Source organism: Dunckerocampus dactyliophorus, chromosome 9 (assembly GCF_027744805.1).
Source record: "Dunckerocampus dactyliophorus isolate RoL2022-P2 chromosome 9, RoL_Ddac_1.1, whole genome shotgun sequence".
NCBI lineage: Eukaryota > Metazoa > Chordata > Actinopteri > Syngnathiformes > Syngnathidae > Dunckerocampus > Dunckerocampus dactyliophorus.
The window spans coordinates 19245030-19260222 of record NC_072827.1 but is presented as its reverse complement, the minus strand read 5'-3'; the positions used below and the strand labels follow the sequence as shown (position 1 = coordinate 19260222).

The 15193-nt window shown below is 39.7% G+C and overlaps 2 protein-coding genes across 5 annotated transcripts; both read left to right on the top strand.

Annotated features, from left to right (window-relative positions):
- The first annotated feature begins 122 nt into the window (after window positions 1-122).
- Window positions 123-9540, top strand: sgo2 (shugoshin 2). 4 transcript variants are annotated; one of them, XM_054787320.1, is made up of 10 exons: window positions 123-270; window positions 586-710; window positions 791-966; window positions 1799-1873; window positions 2368-2435; window positions 3825-3952; window positions 5241-7031; window positions 8843-8854; window positions 8932-9001; window positions 9077-9540. In XM_054787320.1, the coding sequence occupies exons 2-10, from the start codon at window positions 626-628 to the stop codon at window positions 9180-9182; spliced, it is 2511 nt and encodes an 836-aa protein (XP_054643295.1). In that variant the 5' UTR covers window positions 123-270; window positions 586-625; the 3' UTR covers window positions 9183-9540. The 4 variants fall into 4 exon arrangements, with proteins under 4 accessions (XP_054643295.1, XP_054643296.1, XP_054643294.1 ...); XM_054787321.1 differs by lacking the exon at window positions 8843-8854; XM_054787319.1 differs by lacking the exon at window positions 8843-8854 and having other exon boundaries at window positions 8890-9001.
- Window positions 9541-9661: 121 nt separating this feature from the next.
- On the top strand, window positions 9662-15041 carry LOC129188144 (uncharacterized protein C2orf80-like). The gene is made up of 8 exons (XM_054788261.1): window positions 9662-9713; window positions 9775-9856; window positions 11129-11211; window positions 12185-12278; window positions 13081-13158; window positions 14304-14391; window positions 14664-14776; window positions 14923-15041. Exons 1-8 carry the CDS (start codon window positions 9673-9675, stop codon window positions 14950-14952), a joined length of 609 nt encoding a protein of 202 aa, XP_054644236.1. The 5' UTR covers window positions 9662-9672; the 3' UTR covers window positions 14953-15041.
- Window positions 15042-15193: the final 152 nt, after the last annotated feature.

The following is a 15193-nucleotide window of genomic DNA, read 5'->3' as shown; positions in this document are numbered from 1 at the left end:
GGTAACCTCAAATCGGTCGTTAAAACAGACACAGCCTGAGCAGACAAACCCAGGAGCCAAAGAACGAACTCACTAATGTCTGATTGGCCCCGCCGACTCTTGTAACCGGAAGCGCGGTGAATTGTGTTGGTTTTCAAAAAACAAAAAAACAAAAAGAGGACGGTTATGTTTTGGAAATGATTCTTTATTTCCTTGTTCCGAGTTGGTATATCACTCAAATGTTCGCTTTACATTAAGAGAATCCACTCGAAAAGGATCTGCAACCGTTAAGTATGTATATAGTATGTAATACAATTTGTTAGAAACAAGAGCTAATTTAAAATGGGTTTCGAAGGATGGCAGCTAATGCTAACCACAGCGTTGACCGCTAACTGACCTCTGAATCTACGAAAGTCATCACTTTACCAAAAGTTATCTTCAAATCATGTTAAATAGACCTGTGGAATCTATATGCTACTGTTACCTTCATATATACTAATGTTATTTTAACAATAAATACACAGTCTACACTGCTACTAATTTAGCCTGCAAGCTTGCTTGAAAGCGTAAATAACTGAATGTACTTATTCTTTCGTTGTCTTTCAGGTTACTGTTTTTGTGGATGTAAAGCAGGCCGACTTGAGTCATGTTGCATTTAAGGAAAATGACGCCTGCCAAAGCTTCCAAGCAGGCTTCAGCCGCAGCATCCAAGATAAAAAATAAAATGCTTAGTGAGTCTCTTGAATGTCATTTTATCTTATTGTGCTTTGTTTTGTACATAATATTAACTGGTTGTTCTCTGCCATGCCAGACACCTCCTCCTTCTTCAAGATCTCCCTAAAGACCAACAACAAGGCCCTGGCTCTGGCCCTGCAGGCTGAGAAGCAGAGGAGCATGATGCTGGAGATGGAGATCGTCAACCTGAGGAAGCAAGTGGAGTCGCTGTGCTTTGAGTTGGCCACCAGGAAGTACAAGCACAGGAAACTGGTGGGTTTCAATTTTGTTTTAAAACACACTTGTAGTTAAAAAGTACAGTAAAACCTCTCAAGCCAAACACAATCCTCAAATTTCCCATAAGAAACAATGGAAGCAGCACAAACATTCATTTTAACTGCACAAAACAGCACAAGCGTAGCACTGAAAAAATATATTAAATTTGACTAGAGTTTTGAGTGGGGGCCAACTTCATTCGGGTTAATCTGTTCTGGGGTCAAAATGTCCCCATCATAAAACCTTTCACTCGGTGTGTTTAAAGAACATTTTGCCATTCTTTACCATTGTTCATGTATACAAATAAGTTAACTGGCGTATAATAACATAAAGTAAAGAAAAATGACTCACTTGTTGGTGACCTGCGAGGGAAGCTTAGTTGTACAAGCGCAAAAATAAGTTATCCATTGTACAAAAACAACAAACTGTACTCCACAATTAACTTATGCACAGCTGACATGTAGAGGGGAGATAAATGCATGTGCTTGGGTGGTTCATCTAATTGATTATTAATTATACAAACCTGATTTTGTGGCGTACTTTATGTTCTTCTTTTGTGACTTTGGTCAGTTTGGCTATATTGTACTGAGCAGCCGGGACAGAGATGTGTGTACTGCTTTTCTATACACTGCAGTAAGTTCCATTTCCTGTTCTGTGGTTATTGTCAGTGACGATTCGTCATGTGTTTCCTCGTCTGTCAAAACAGTCGTTTTGCTTGAACTCCTGATTGCGCAACTTTAAGGGCATTGGACTGTGGACTTACCACTGTGTTGTTTTTCTGTGCAAACATGCCCAGAAGCTTACCGTCCAACTTTGTGTTCCCTCATAGCTTGTCATCTTGAAGAATCTGCACAGCAACACCCTGCATCACTTGGACATGGTGACAGAATTATTCCCTGACGGTGTAAGGACAAATTTGAATGCTGAGTGTTAATATATTGTGTAGCGTGAATGTCTTCCAGTAACACAAAGCAATAACAATGTTTATAAAAATATATAATAGATTCCAACTATCTCCTCCCCAAAGGATCTAAATACAGCACATTTTAACTGTGACAAAACACACAGTAAAAATGACTTTCAACAAGACTTTCAAGTTTGATTGTCTCCTATAATATTTGTGCATTAGGTAGTCAGCCCTCGGGGTATTAACTTTAAAAGACGTGTTATAGGTGTGATATTTAGGAGCAGGGTTTTAAACAAATACTGTATTGCAGCCTCAAAACAAGCAGTAGTGTCTTTAGTTTTTGTGCTGCATTGAATGCTATAATATATTTTCCAAATACAATATCTATTATTTTTTTCAAAGTATCAATCAATCAATTCAATATATTAATGAAAATATGTCGCAATTTTAAACTATTTTGGGCATAGTATGACTGTATTTATCCCCCACAGGATGTCTGTCAAGTATCTGAGGACCACAACAACCTCCCTGATGATCTCAATAAACCACCAGTTGCAAAGTGAGTTTTATTTTCCATTATCTGTAAATGAAACATGTCTGATGGACAGTTGAGCCCCGCGTAGGCCTGTCACGATAACAAATTTAGCTGGATGATAATTGTCCTAGAAATTATTGAGAGACCATTTTTTAAATTAATGTAATGATACTATATATATGGCATCATAATACAAGTACGCTGTATCAAAAGCAATAAACTTTAATTTCTCAAGAGAATTTAGCAGTGTCATTGTAATGTCAAGAGCTTCTAAATAAAATAAATTAAACAAACAAACAACATAATAAACTAAACAAACAAAAAAAAACAATAAAAATAAAATAGACTCTTACTCTGTCTCTTATCAAAAATTGCACTTAACACTTAAATAAAAATCACAATAATAACCAAAGAAGAGTAAAAAATAGACCCTATCTTTATTTAAAAAACATTTCAATAAAAACACACATAACAATAAATACAAATAAAATGGATTATCAAGTCTCTGTAAACGAAATTGCACTTCAATGTAATTGAAGTGTTCTTCAATGCACTGTCGGTTCGCACAAGAGTAACACACATCACCTGCCGTGGAACGTGATGTAAAACAATAGTTCCCCAAAGTGTATTAATGAGAAAAAATAGATCAGTAGAAAAACGAAAAACAATGCCTATGATGGACTACTCATTATTTCTGATTTTGAATCAGTGTCACTTTCATTATTGTGTGAATATTGACCAAAAAGAGAAATAACACGGAAATAAATAATATAGGTTAATTTTTAGGTTAATTCGCGACTCTAAATTGTCCATAATGTCAGCGTGAATGATTGTTTGTCTATATGTGCCCTGTGATTGGCTGGCGACCAGTCTAGGGTGTACCCCGGGCATCCCGATCTCCTGACTGTGTGGCCAACATGCTAACATGTGCTAACGTGCACATGTCAATATATTGATTACTATATAAAGTATATTTATATTATTTGATATATATATATTATTGCGTTTGATTGAGTTGATTTATTGATTATTGTGACAGGCCTAGCCCCCTGTTTGCGGAGGTTACATTCCAAGACCCCAGCAAATGGAGAAAAAAACGCAAATAATGGGCGCATCCATAAAAAGCCCTAATATGCTTATTTTTCATACTCAACCCTATAATATGGCGGTCAAAGTTATTAGTTCTACACATTTTATATTCAGTTTTACACATTAAGAAACAATTACAGACATACTGTATTATACTTTATGTATCATGTCTAGTCAAAACATCTTTAAAACAAGTAGTTATTTACAGTTTAAATCAGAGAAAAGAAATCTGCGAATGTGCTGGGTCGCAAAAGCCGAACCACGGATACGAGGGGATGTACTGTACTTTATAATCTGACTCCGCTCTCCTAAACGTCCTCACAGCCTTCCAGCTCTTCCGGAAGTGGCTAAGGATTCGGTGTACCTCTGTCCAGAAAGACCAGCAGACTTTCATAACAACGATGCGTCTCACGGCGTCCTCGCTGAATCCACACATTCGACTATCTGCAATGGTTGGGAAGCGACACTAGACCATATGGGCAAAAGTATTGGGACACACTTAAGCGTTTGGTTTGTCCTACCAAGCCGTTTTGAAACAGTTTTGTGAAGGCCCTGTTTTCAGCCAGCATGACTGTGCCGCAGTACACGAGGTTACGACTGATTGTTGATGCATCACATCTTCAAGCAATTGAGGCAAAATGGGAGTGCACTACTAGGGTGTGACACCTAGAGGCGCTGTTGATTCAGTCTGAACTAGCTTTGGCCTAGTCACACTAGGCGATTTGTACCATGCTGGACTTGGGTATGATTCCCCCCTCCCTCTCCTGGCCCCTGCTGATGTGCGCTCACACTTAGCATTGGTGCCACGGCCTGTTTGCTTGTATCATCGCTTCGATACTGCTGTATTATTACAATTCACAGATTTTGTGGATTATTTCCAACACTTATTTGGAGTCGTTGGAGGAGCTTGTGAGAAACGATTGCATTCCTGTCATTCTATGACTCGTCTGTGTTGTGAGCATGTGTGCACCTCTTCCAGTTGTGCCAGAGGATGGGGAGTGTGCTGTCTCTCACACTATACAAAAGGTGCCACACTTTAGGTGTGCAGTGGGCCCAGGCATGATTCGACTGGCCTAGTGTGAGTACCCCCTAATACAGAGGTGTCAAACTCTATCACACAGGGGGCCAAAACTCATAACCTACTTTAGGTTGTGGGCCGAACTGGACATCACCATCCACTCCATTCCCCAACTTTATATCTTTCTTATTATTAATTTTGAAATTTTCAACACTTGTATATTGGATATGCATATTGGAAGTATTTGAAAGCTTAAAGGAAAACTGCACTTTTTTCAAGATATAAAAAGAGACAGCTGATTAGTGCACGTAATGGGACACACCGATGCCTTCTACAAAGACCGCTATTAAATTAATTACCTGGGCAAATGGTAGTGTCGTGGTTCACATAGCAGACTTCCATGCACCTGACAATGCCTCCAGCCCCCTGACTTGACTTTGAACATATTGTAACATGATAAGCAGTATAGAAAACAGATCTAATGAATAAGAATATGGATTGCTAGCCAACGTAATGTAAGATTCAGACAAGAAATTCCCACAGACACACTCCAAAGTCTTCTAGAAAGTCTTCCCAGTAGAGTGGAAGTTGTCCAGTATTTTCTTCATGTTTCATTTCCTGTTGGTAGAAAGTCCCAATACATTTGCCCTTATATAGTAATAAGAGTAATGTGTTTAAAGCGTAGGCAATAATAATTTGTGTAATTTTCCACAAATCTGCAGGAAAGATCAACACCGAGAAAGAGCATTCAAACCCGGACGTCCTCCAATTGAAATCATCTCTCCAGTCTAGCCCCTTAAGGAATTACGTGGAGAGGCTCTCGGTTATGTTCTCGCAGCCCAACTATGACATCACATCATCTGTACCGTGTCAAACATCTTCAGCTGTCACTACTGCTGCAATGCCCACCATCTCCGCGGATGCCATCCCTCCTCATGTCCCAGTCATGGAGGCAGAACCACAGGAAAACACTGTGGTCCTCAATACAACCATGGAGTTCACTTGTAGTAACACTGCTGAGATTATCACCATTGACACAGCAGTGGAAAAAAAACATGAGAAATCAAAATGCAAGAAGACGAGGAAGTCAAATCTAAAGGACAGTGTAGTCTCAAGGAACAAAAACAAAGAAAACCTTGCGCCTGAAGGCTTTAGAAACACTGAAGTAAATCATCCTCAGTCACAAAAACCTAAATCTTACAGTGAAACCATCTCCCGTATTCCTAAAATTACAAAGTCTAGAGGTGGCGACCGTCAGAAGGTGAAAAGCACCAAGCCCAAGACGGATGCTGGTGATTTGGTCAGTTGTGTCTGGGATGATTTTTTCACCGATAATGACATCCTTTCTTCCAAATCCAAAGAAAGCGAGAAGTTAACTGCAGAAAAAGAATCCCCAGAAAAAACAAGTTTCGCCATCACTACTAGGAGGTCCAGGAAGCAAAGTAAAAGGGTGCCATCAGTTACTAGGATGCTGTTGTCACCTCATGACACAGAGAGCAGCAGGTCCAAGGTGGATCATGATGAGCAGGAAACAGTCAGTATTATTGCACCCAGAGAGTCTAATGTTTCGGTCCATCCCTTTGCAACTGTCAACGAAGTACAGAACAACACTGAGATGTCTGCAGGACGTCACAACACAAGATGCAGAAGTACATTTGTAATCTCCGTGGATCACACCGCACTTGCAAGAGAGGAGTCCCGAATGTTTCCAGATGACTTTATTTCTTACGGAGGATCCACCCGGGAATCCGAACATTGGGTGAGCAGAGACGGAGGAGCTGTCACGGAGATGCTGAGCTCCTGCAAGCGTCCTTGGGTGGCCACTCAGGATTCGGAAAGCCTTCAAGTGGACTTGCGTGGCAGCGGACACCATGACAACATGCCGCCGCTGAAGGAAGTTTTTACCGCAGGCTCTGAATTTCAGAAGCCCAAAAAAGCAAGGAGAGTGGTCACAGGTGGATGCAGAAGGAAGAGAGTTGAGAATAAGGATGAATGTGGTGATTACTCGACGGACAAGAAACAGAAGAACAAACATTGCCATGGTAGCAAACATATTTCTCCAGAGTATGGTGTAGATTGTCATCTGGACCCTAGAGAAGAATTCTTGGATAATCCTGGCAACCTGCATGCTGAAAAGGATGACATCTTTGCACCAAAGTCCAAACAGGCCAAGTCAAAGTCCAGGCTGGATCACAATTCTAAACCACAGCGAAAGGTGTCTGAACTGCCTCCGCTGGACGACACCAGAAATCCCAGACAGACATTTGTCGTCTCCAGGAGGAAGACGCCAGGCTGGGCTTCACCGAGCAACACGAGGACATCGGATGAGACGGGCGGTGAAGCAGTTCGTCAGCATCTGGGCGACCTGCTAACCGATGAGCAGCTCCCGTGGTTGAACATCTCCGTAGCCAACACTGAACGGGGCTCTTTGCCCTGTAGTCCCAAATGGCGATCGTCAGGCGGGCAACGTGTCATAGTGGAGATCCCCTCGATCACCCCTGAATCTTCTCCAGGTGAGTGGACTGTGAAGTTTAGGCAGGGTTAGATTTCGTATTGTTATCATCCGGAATTCATATTTACAGTAAATGCTTGAATTAACTATTCTGCTAAAAGTCTCCTATAGTTGTTGGGTGCGTGTTCTAGAAAAGCAAATAACCGCCGATGTCTCTTAATCAAAAAAATTGGCAATAACAGCTGTGGTTGTAGGTGACCTCCTGGTGTAGTTTTTATTAACTGCACAAGATGGCAGTAGCTGCATCGAAATATCACAACTACTCAGGATGTTTCATTTTTGTCTGTCTGCATGCCGTGTGGAAAACATCTCAGGTGGGATCTCCTTGTCATGCCAGTTACGTTGGAAGCCATCAGTACCATCAAAGTTAAATTTTTTCTCATCAGAGAATAAAACTTTGTTCTACCTGTCAATGTCCCATGTTTGATGTTCTCGTTCACATTTCTAACTGGCAAATTTGTGGCGTTGAAGGACACGACGCCTTTGAAGAAGGTTTTTGTTCTTCAAACCCTTTTCTTGCAGATGCTATCTGATGGTTATTGGACTGCACTCGGCACCAGTAACAAACTTCATTCAGGCCAAGTCTCGGATCGTCCCGTGTCTTGACAGACAGCCAATTGGATCCTCTGGCTCAGGGCCGGTGACATTTTTTTGGGTCTACCACTTGACTTTTTTGTTCCATAACACTCAGGATCCTTTAAAATGTTTCAAATGACTCTTACTGCGTCCAGCCTCAGCAGCAATGGTTGTGCAGCTCAGCAATTGGAACACTATCAAAGAGAGAAAGCTTTTTTGCCTTTGCCATCAAGAGATCATGACAGTGGATTCCACCGAAGAGGCCTACGAACAAAAGAAACTGCGCTACACGAGGCAGTTTTTTGGTCCCAGGTCGGGACCTTACTGCCTAGCTCATTTCCCCCCCCTTATTATTCCCCACCTTCCAGGCATTTCCATCAAGTCCTGTGTATTTACAGACTTGCAATTTTTCAAATGGTCTTAAAATTTGAGGGGTACAGCAGCCCCGTTAAGGAGCGCTGACACATAGCAGTGATGACTGAGACAGACCGCAATGTCAAGATGCAAGAGAACAGCGCAAATCCAGTCTACAGTTTATCAATATGAACAATATGTTTGTTTTTTTATATCGTACTTAAAAGAAATAGCGATATTTAAAAAATATCGATATATCGCCCAGTTCTATAAGACATATCGATTTTCAGCCAAGAGAATACACTACGTTTGAGCCGTTCGTCGGGGATAAAATGCAGTATGAAATATTAACCTGGGAAATCTTTGCAAACGTATATGTCACAGTAGTCCTCTTCTTATATTACAATATTTGATGGAGGAATAAACATTCTGAGGCATCAATCAACTGGAGGAAAACTATTATAACAAAAAGGTCACAAAACACAACACTGCCCCCTAGTGGTCACAGTGAGATACAGCAATTAGCAGTAAAATACGACAAAATAGACATATTTGAAAGATGGAAAAAAGACAGTTGTTTCTCCAATGCATTTATTTATTTAATGGATAAGTGTTAACATGTCAAAGTTGTTCAATGTTGAGCATTGATAAATGAAACTTTAGTAGGGTATAGTTAGTATAATAATCAGTGTTAACACACGCTCAGCTTTATTCGGCCAGCCGGTCCTCCCTCGTTCTTTGGCGTGACAGTGTTGCTTTTGGCAGTAATAATCTTTTGTAAGTCCTCATAATAATTACTCGCTCATCTTGCACAAAATTCACCAGCTGGGATTGCTTCATTTTTGTGCGGAAGTAGAATAATATGGTGTCAAACTTTCACAGAATACCCTCCAGGTGAGTGAGGCAATTGGTGTTGTGTGTTGCAACAGGACGAGTCCTAACGTCACTGACCAATACCATTGCCACCCCAGATCAGGAAAACCAAGGCAGGAGCAGGCGCCACAAGGGCGTGGTCAGTTACAAGGAGCCGTCCCTAAACAGGTGAGCGTCGCTTACCTCATCACCTATCCCTTTGTGCAAAAAGATGGGAATTTCTTTTACTTTCTCTTTTTGCAGCAAAGTAAGGCGTGGAGACAAATTTACAGACTCCATGTTCCTGAGCTCTCCTGTTTATAAAAACGGGAAGAAGAAGAAGAACAAGCACAGAACATCCAAAGACTGATTTTTAACTTGTACCTTTTTATTAAATGTGTTGTTTCAAACATTTATTTTGATGGCTGTTTAGATTGGACTGTTGGTAAACATGACCGCCAAGAGGTCGTTCGATCATAAATGATTCAGTTCACTTTGTTCACCTGAGACGCCGCCTTTTGTCTCTCTTGTAAAGGTCACCGCATTCAGTCCAGTTCTGCCGGACACACAAACTATCCAACATGTAAACATCCTGTATTTGCTGTGTAGCGTTATACAAGTGAAAGACCATTTACCATTTAGAATCGTTTGGTGAGTACACACGCATACTTTTTTTTGTTGTTTTTTGCATAGGACAATGTTTGTATGTTTGTGTTAATTAAACATTCTCCCAGGAAGTTCCATAGATTCTGTTTTTATTCTGCTTGCTTGTGTTTTTTGGTACCAGTTGTACTTTGTCTGCATCTTTAAACACAACGAGCCATCTTCATCTGCAGCTTCTATAAAGAATCTGTGCCAACATGGAGGCAAAGCAGCTGAAGAGAGATGTTGCGGTCCTCCTGTAAGTACATGAAATTATAACATGACTCAGTGGATTTTAATGCTTGATTTCCCAATTCCAGGGGTGACTACATTGGGCAGAAACTGAGAGAGAATTCATTTGACCCCACTGGGAAAGGATACTCCACAGTGCTGGATGACCTGGTAAACAAAACAAAAAAAAAAGACAGAAAACCACCAAGTATTGCATCTCAGAATTTTCTAAATAAATACTTTAAAAATATATGTTAAATTTTATATTATTATATTATTATTATCCTGAATTATATAGAATTATGCAGCCTTTACCCATATCAGCACGAATCATATGTACTTTTTTTTTAGATTTCTATGTTGTCGTGTCGAATGTTAGAAAATGTATTACACAAACAGGAAACCATTGTTCGCAACGCTAAGTATGAAGCAAAACTGACCCATTTACTACTTTGTGCATCTGGGGTATAGTTTTATCTTCAGTGTAGTGACTGCTAGTTGGCACAAATCGGCAGATAAAATGTTTCAAAACGTATGGTGGCATTTTTCACTTAAAATAATTTTTTAAAAGGTGGTATTTAATCATACCAATATAGTAAGCAGTGTAATCTTGCTATGCGAAGAAAATTTAAAAAAAATACTTTTTCTAGGGCTGTCAAAAATAGCACGTTAATGGCGGTAACCAATTTATTTAATTGATTACGTTACATTTTTTGGGATAATTAACGCATACGCATCATGGCAATCCATGGTGCGCAGTGTCTGACTCTCTTTTTCATGGCGCCTGAGAGTTTCTGTTTGTCAGCATGTCGCAAATAATATAATGTTGCAGAAACATTTATTATACACCATGACTTTCTGCGGTCCGTGTAATGTCTGTAATTGTGTGACATCATTATTCTTGCTAATCGAATAATAAAATATATATCATTTACATAGAGGAAATGTCCGTTTTTGAAAGTTGGGGAGTAAAAAAGGCAAATGCAATGTATTTTAATGCTCTGAATGAACAATTTAATTTGACAGCCAAGATGGATTAGGTACCCAAGCTTACCAAGAGGTGATCAGACTTTTACAACAAAATATCTCAGCTTTTCCTGGAGAAGGAAAGGCTGTATGTGCTTCATATACAGATAAAATGTAAGAACAGAAATGGTTTTCATTTATTAAAAAATTACATTATTATTTATTAAAATAATAAATAATTTATTACTATATAAAATACATTTCAAATAAATGTTTTTATTTAAATAAAATTGATAGATTTTTTTAAACAAGTGAATTATTCTGTTTTTCTTGTTATCCTCCTAATGAGCAACCTATATTAACAAAAAACCTCCAAAGGAGTTAGTGTCTCACCAGCCATGAACCTCACCACACGTCACTGCTAATGGTGTGTGTGTCTGTCTGCGTCTGCTGTGTTTTTAATTTTGTGTATTTCAGGCCCACTATGACCTTGCCATCAGTGTTGCTATTTTTAGGATGGAGAAAGACCTTGGATGGAAAACCCATGACAGAGACCTCACGTAGGACATCAGCATTTTTAATCAAAACTACTACAGTATCTGCAAAGTCTTTACAGTGTTCCCTCGGTACATCCGCGGTTCACCTTTCGCGGATTCTCAGTTTTGCCTATTTTTTTAAGTGCAATTTTGCTTTTTTTTTTAACAGCGTATGAACTTGCATTGTGTTCTGCATCCTTGTGGTGTGTTAGAGCGAGCTATCAGTGCTCTGTTGTATGTGTCTGTTATTGTATTTACTAATGCTACCAGTAGAGGGTGTTGTATACTCACATTGAAGACGTGTGCAGCTCCACCTGTCTTATTATGTCTTTACGTGCCTGTACTAGCATAGTAGGAACGGAACCCAGAGTAGACAATATCTGGCTAACTATAGAGCCACAGTCCTTATTGGCTAAGGAAGAGCCGCCCATTGTGTTCTGTGTCCTGATTGGCTGTACACCATTGTCAATCAATCTCCTTTGTGCCGTTTCCTGTTGTGGTCAATAGTCGCTAGCAAACTAGCTAAGTGTGTGTGAGCTGCGTGCTAATGGCCAATAAACAATGGAAGAAGAAGCTAACTGGCTAGTGGCTAGTGAGGACAATGGCAGGAGCAAAATATGTTTTAACAAGGATACAAAAACGCTACAGCCGAATCAGAGGAGTGAATTCGCATGAGTTACTTAATAATTTCTTGTGTCCAACCAAGTAGGTTGATAATTAAAATTAAAATAAATCTGAACATTGAGAGTGTTTAAACAAGAGAGATATGTAAGAAAATGTTAATGCCTCTCTGAGAAACGAGTAGAACGTGTATTGTGAGGGGTTTTACAGCCTTAAAACATATGTAATAATTGCAAACAAAGTTGGCTTCTTAGCAGATGTTACTTATTGCGGGCTATTTTGGGAACCTATCCCCTGCGATAAACGAGGGAACACATTATTTTCCTGAGCGTCTTACCTGACTGGTAAACGTGAACTTCTTCCCCCTCGAACACAGTGGGTGGGGCCACATTCCAGTAAGCGCCGCCCTGTATCGCAGTCGCTTGCAGCGGGAGGCCATGATCTTGTCATCCTTTGCAGGCATCATTATGGTAAGCTTCTCCCATTCAAATGTACATGCATACACACCCTCATCGGGCACAACATGAAGTACCACTCTAACGAGGTCTGTCCGGTACAAGACCTGATTCAAAAAATGTTGTTGAAAGTTTGGACATGATACACACTTTTATGCAAGTTTTTTTAAATAGCGTTGAAGAATCAATACAAATGCAATTTTTAAATTGTTTATTACTACCCGACTGTAAATATTTGTATATTTCAATATTAAATATTTAAAAAATCATAAATAATATTAAAGGAAAACTGCACTTTTTTTCTGAATTTTGCCCATCATCCACAATCATTATGCGAGACATGAACACAGGTGTTGCTCTGAGGCGTTGTGAGCGTGGCGCTAACGCGCTGCGGGAGAATCTGTGGTGAACCTCGTTGCTAGCCGGCTAGTAGCTACTCGGTGTGGTATGGCTAAGTGTCATTAATGTAGTTTTAATCGGTGTAACAATATTAATAATAACAATGTCGCTGTAGCTTTGTTAATATTGTCACATTATATGTAAATGGGGCGTTGTTGGCGCTTTTTGGAGACTTTTTCAGACGACTTTATAGGCGGAATAAGTAAGTCTCATATGTGCGGTAATGAGCTGTCTCTTTTTTTATCTCTTTTTATATCTTTTGAACGCACCGAAAAGAAAAAGACATGTTCATATCACACAAGGATTGTGGATGATGGGCTATTTTTTTTTAAGTGCAGTTTTCCTTTAAGAAACCTTTATTTTTATTAATTTAATATGCCCACAAACTTATAACATGATCCCCATGTTCCCTCCTCAGAGCAGCCTGCCAGTGGAGGAGATCTTGGCTTTGTACAAGTGCAAACCAGCTGCCTCGTTCCCCGACATGCACTCCAAGGTGATGCCACAAGTTTTTTGTTTTTTTTATACCTTTACACCCATGACATCTTCGTTCATTAATTAAACCAAGGATGTCCAAAGTGCAGCTCGGGGGCCATTTGCGGCCCACAGTTAGTTTTTTATCGGCCCTCAGCACATTGTAGAAATAAAATTAAATACAAAAAAATCTCATAAAAAATGGGAAAAATACACCAAAAAGGCACGGCAAGAGAAAAAGCTGAATTGTTGATACTAATAACACAATTCTTTGTCTTTAAACAGTACACAATAAACCTTCGCCACTTCACGCTTCAAATTTTGTATATACATATTTAAGCAAATTGTACGTGTTGTTTGCCTAAATTAGGCATTTTCAAGCATAAAAATAGCTAAATCAACTAAAATTACAAATATAAGGCACATTCAAGAAGTCCCATTCAAACATGTGATATGTAGTATTCTACACTGGTCACTAGGTGTCAGTGATGTTACTGTAATGTTCGGTGAGACACACAATCATCAGACTTGATCACAGGAACAACAGGCTTTTATTCCAGATTTGAATTATCTCACGACAGGCATAATAATCTCTAATAAAAATTCCTAATAAAAACATGGGCTACTGTAGTACTGCAGTAACCTACGCCAAGCTAAAACTGAACTCTGAACTCACAACGTCACTTCCTGTCCCTAGGGAACACATTTATAGCAATGTGCATGAGTCGCATTTATCTCTTAAACGGCTTATTACTCTTATGTCTACGATATTAGGTAATACGAGTGTAAAGGTGACTATAGGGGTGTTATTTCACGGCTAGAAGGCCCTAATAATGTTAAAAAACATATTTAAAAGGTCGTAAACAGGTTTTCTATTCTGTAACTACAAAAATATCGGGATATGTATGGTATATCAATATTCAACCTAAATACAACCTAGGTTACAGTTACTTCATGATTAAGTAACTGTAACTGTAACCCTACTTTTGGCCCACCCTGTATATCGCATTATGAGTGTCGGTCCATATCACCCAGCTCTACTTTTTACCAAAACAAAAAACCACAACAAATTAAATCAAAATGGCCTCCTGCATCCTTTGATTTTCCACTATGTGGCCCTTGGTGGAAAAGATTTGGACAAATCAATTTGTGTTTCACCTACTGCAGGCTTCAATCGTGTGTCCCTTCACACTCTCCTGCCACCCGCTGGCCATGCTGAGCTCCTACAAGGCTGTGCAACACTCGAAGAGACACAGTTGAGTCCTGAAATAGCGTGTGAATGCTCAGCAAAGCAGTGTTATCAACATCTGCATGTGCTTTAAAATGTGTGCTCCTCAGCTGTTTGTGTGACAGTCATGTCTTACGCTGCTGTTTACATTGAACTCTGTTTGCTCCTTATCGCTATTGCAACATTGGTTCTGTTGCTGCTGTGTTGTGCAGTGTTCCCCATAGACGCAACGTGGTCACCTACCACCATGTTTGTAGTTTTTATGGTTTAGTTGAGACCATTGGCCTCTTCTTCTGTAGATGAAATGTTGAAACGATGGCTGTCTGAGAAGACAAAGTCCAGAGCTCCCTGCAGGCGTCTTCAATCGTCATCCTCTTCATCCCTCTCCTCTTCCTCCCATTCCTTCCTCAGTGTAAGTAGCACCGTTGCTTTAAAAAATAAAGCTCGGTATCAGTAATTCTCAAAAGGGGGGAATACATTTAGACTTGTCTGAAAGATCTCTGCTGCCACCTAGTGGATGTAACCCACTAACTCTCTTGCACTTTGTTTTGACCTCAGCCCAGCAGTGATGATCACGAGGAGCACTGAGGGGTTCGCCAGTGTATGCACCGCCGACAGCAGTTCGTCATCAATAGATAGATAGATAGATAGACTGATTACATTACATTATCATGTGGGAGCACCTTTTTAAATGTAATTTATTGTCATTTTCTTTTAACATTTATTTATTGTGTTTTAAGACATATACACGTTTAGTCGGACTGTCACGTATCAAATGTTCCTTTTTGGGTGTAAAAAATGTCAACTTCAAAGTCATTTTTCATGTAGC

Excerpts from the sequence above, each read along its gene's own strand:
- sgo2 (XM_054787319.1), top strand. The coding sequence starts at position 626 with ATGTTGCATTTAAGGAAAATGACGCCTGCCAAAGCTTCCAAGCAGGCT. Across the intron at positions 2,436-3,824 it reads AATAAACCACCAGTTGCAAA|CCTTCCAGCTCTTCCGGAAG; the intron begins GTGAGTTTTATT and ends ACGTCCTCACAG. Across the intron at positions 7,032-8,889 it reads CACCCCTGAATCTTCTCCAG|GACGAGTCCTAACGTCACTG; the intron begins GTGAGTGGACTG and ends GTGTTGCAACAG.
- LOC129188144 (XM_054788261.1), top strand. The coding sequence starts at position 9,673 with ATGGAGGCAAAGCAGCTGAAGAGAGATGTTGCGGTCCTCCT. Across the intron at positions 9,714-9,774 it reads AGAGATGTTGCGGTCCTCCT|GGGTGACTACATTGGGCAGA; the intron begins GTAAGTACATGA and ends TCCCAATTCCAG. Across the intron at positions 9,857-11,128 it reads CCACAGTGCTGGATGACCTG|GCCCACTATGACCTTGCCAT; the intron begins GTAAACAAAACA and ends TGTGTATTTCAG.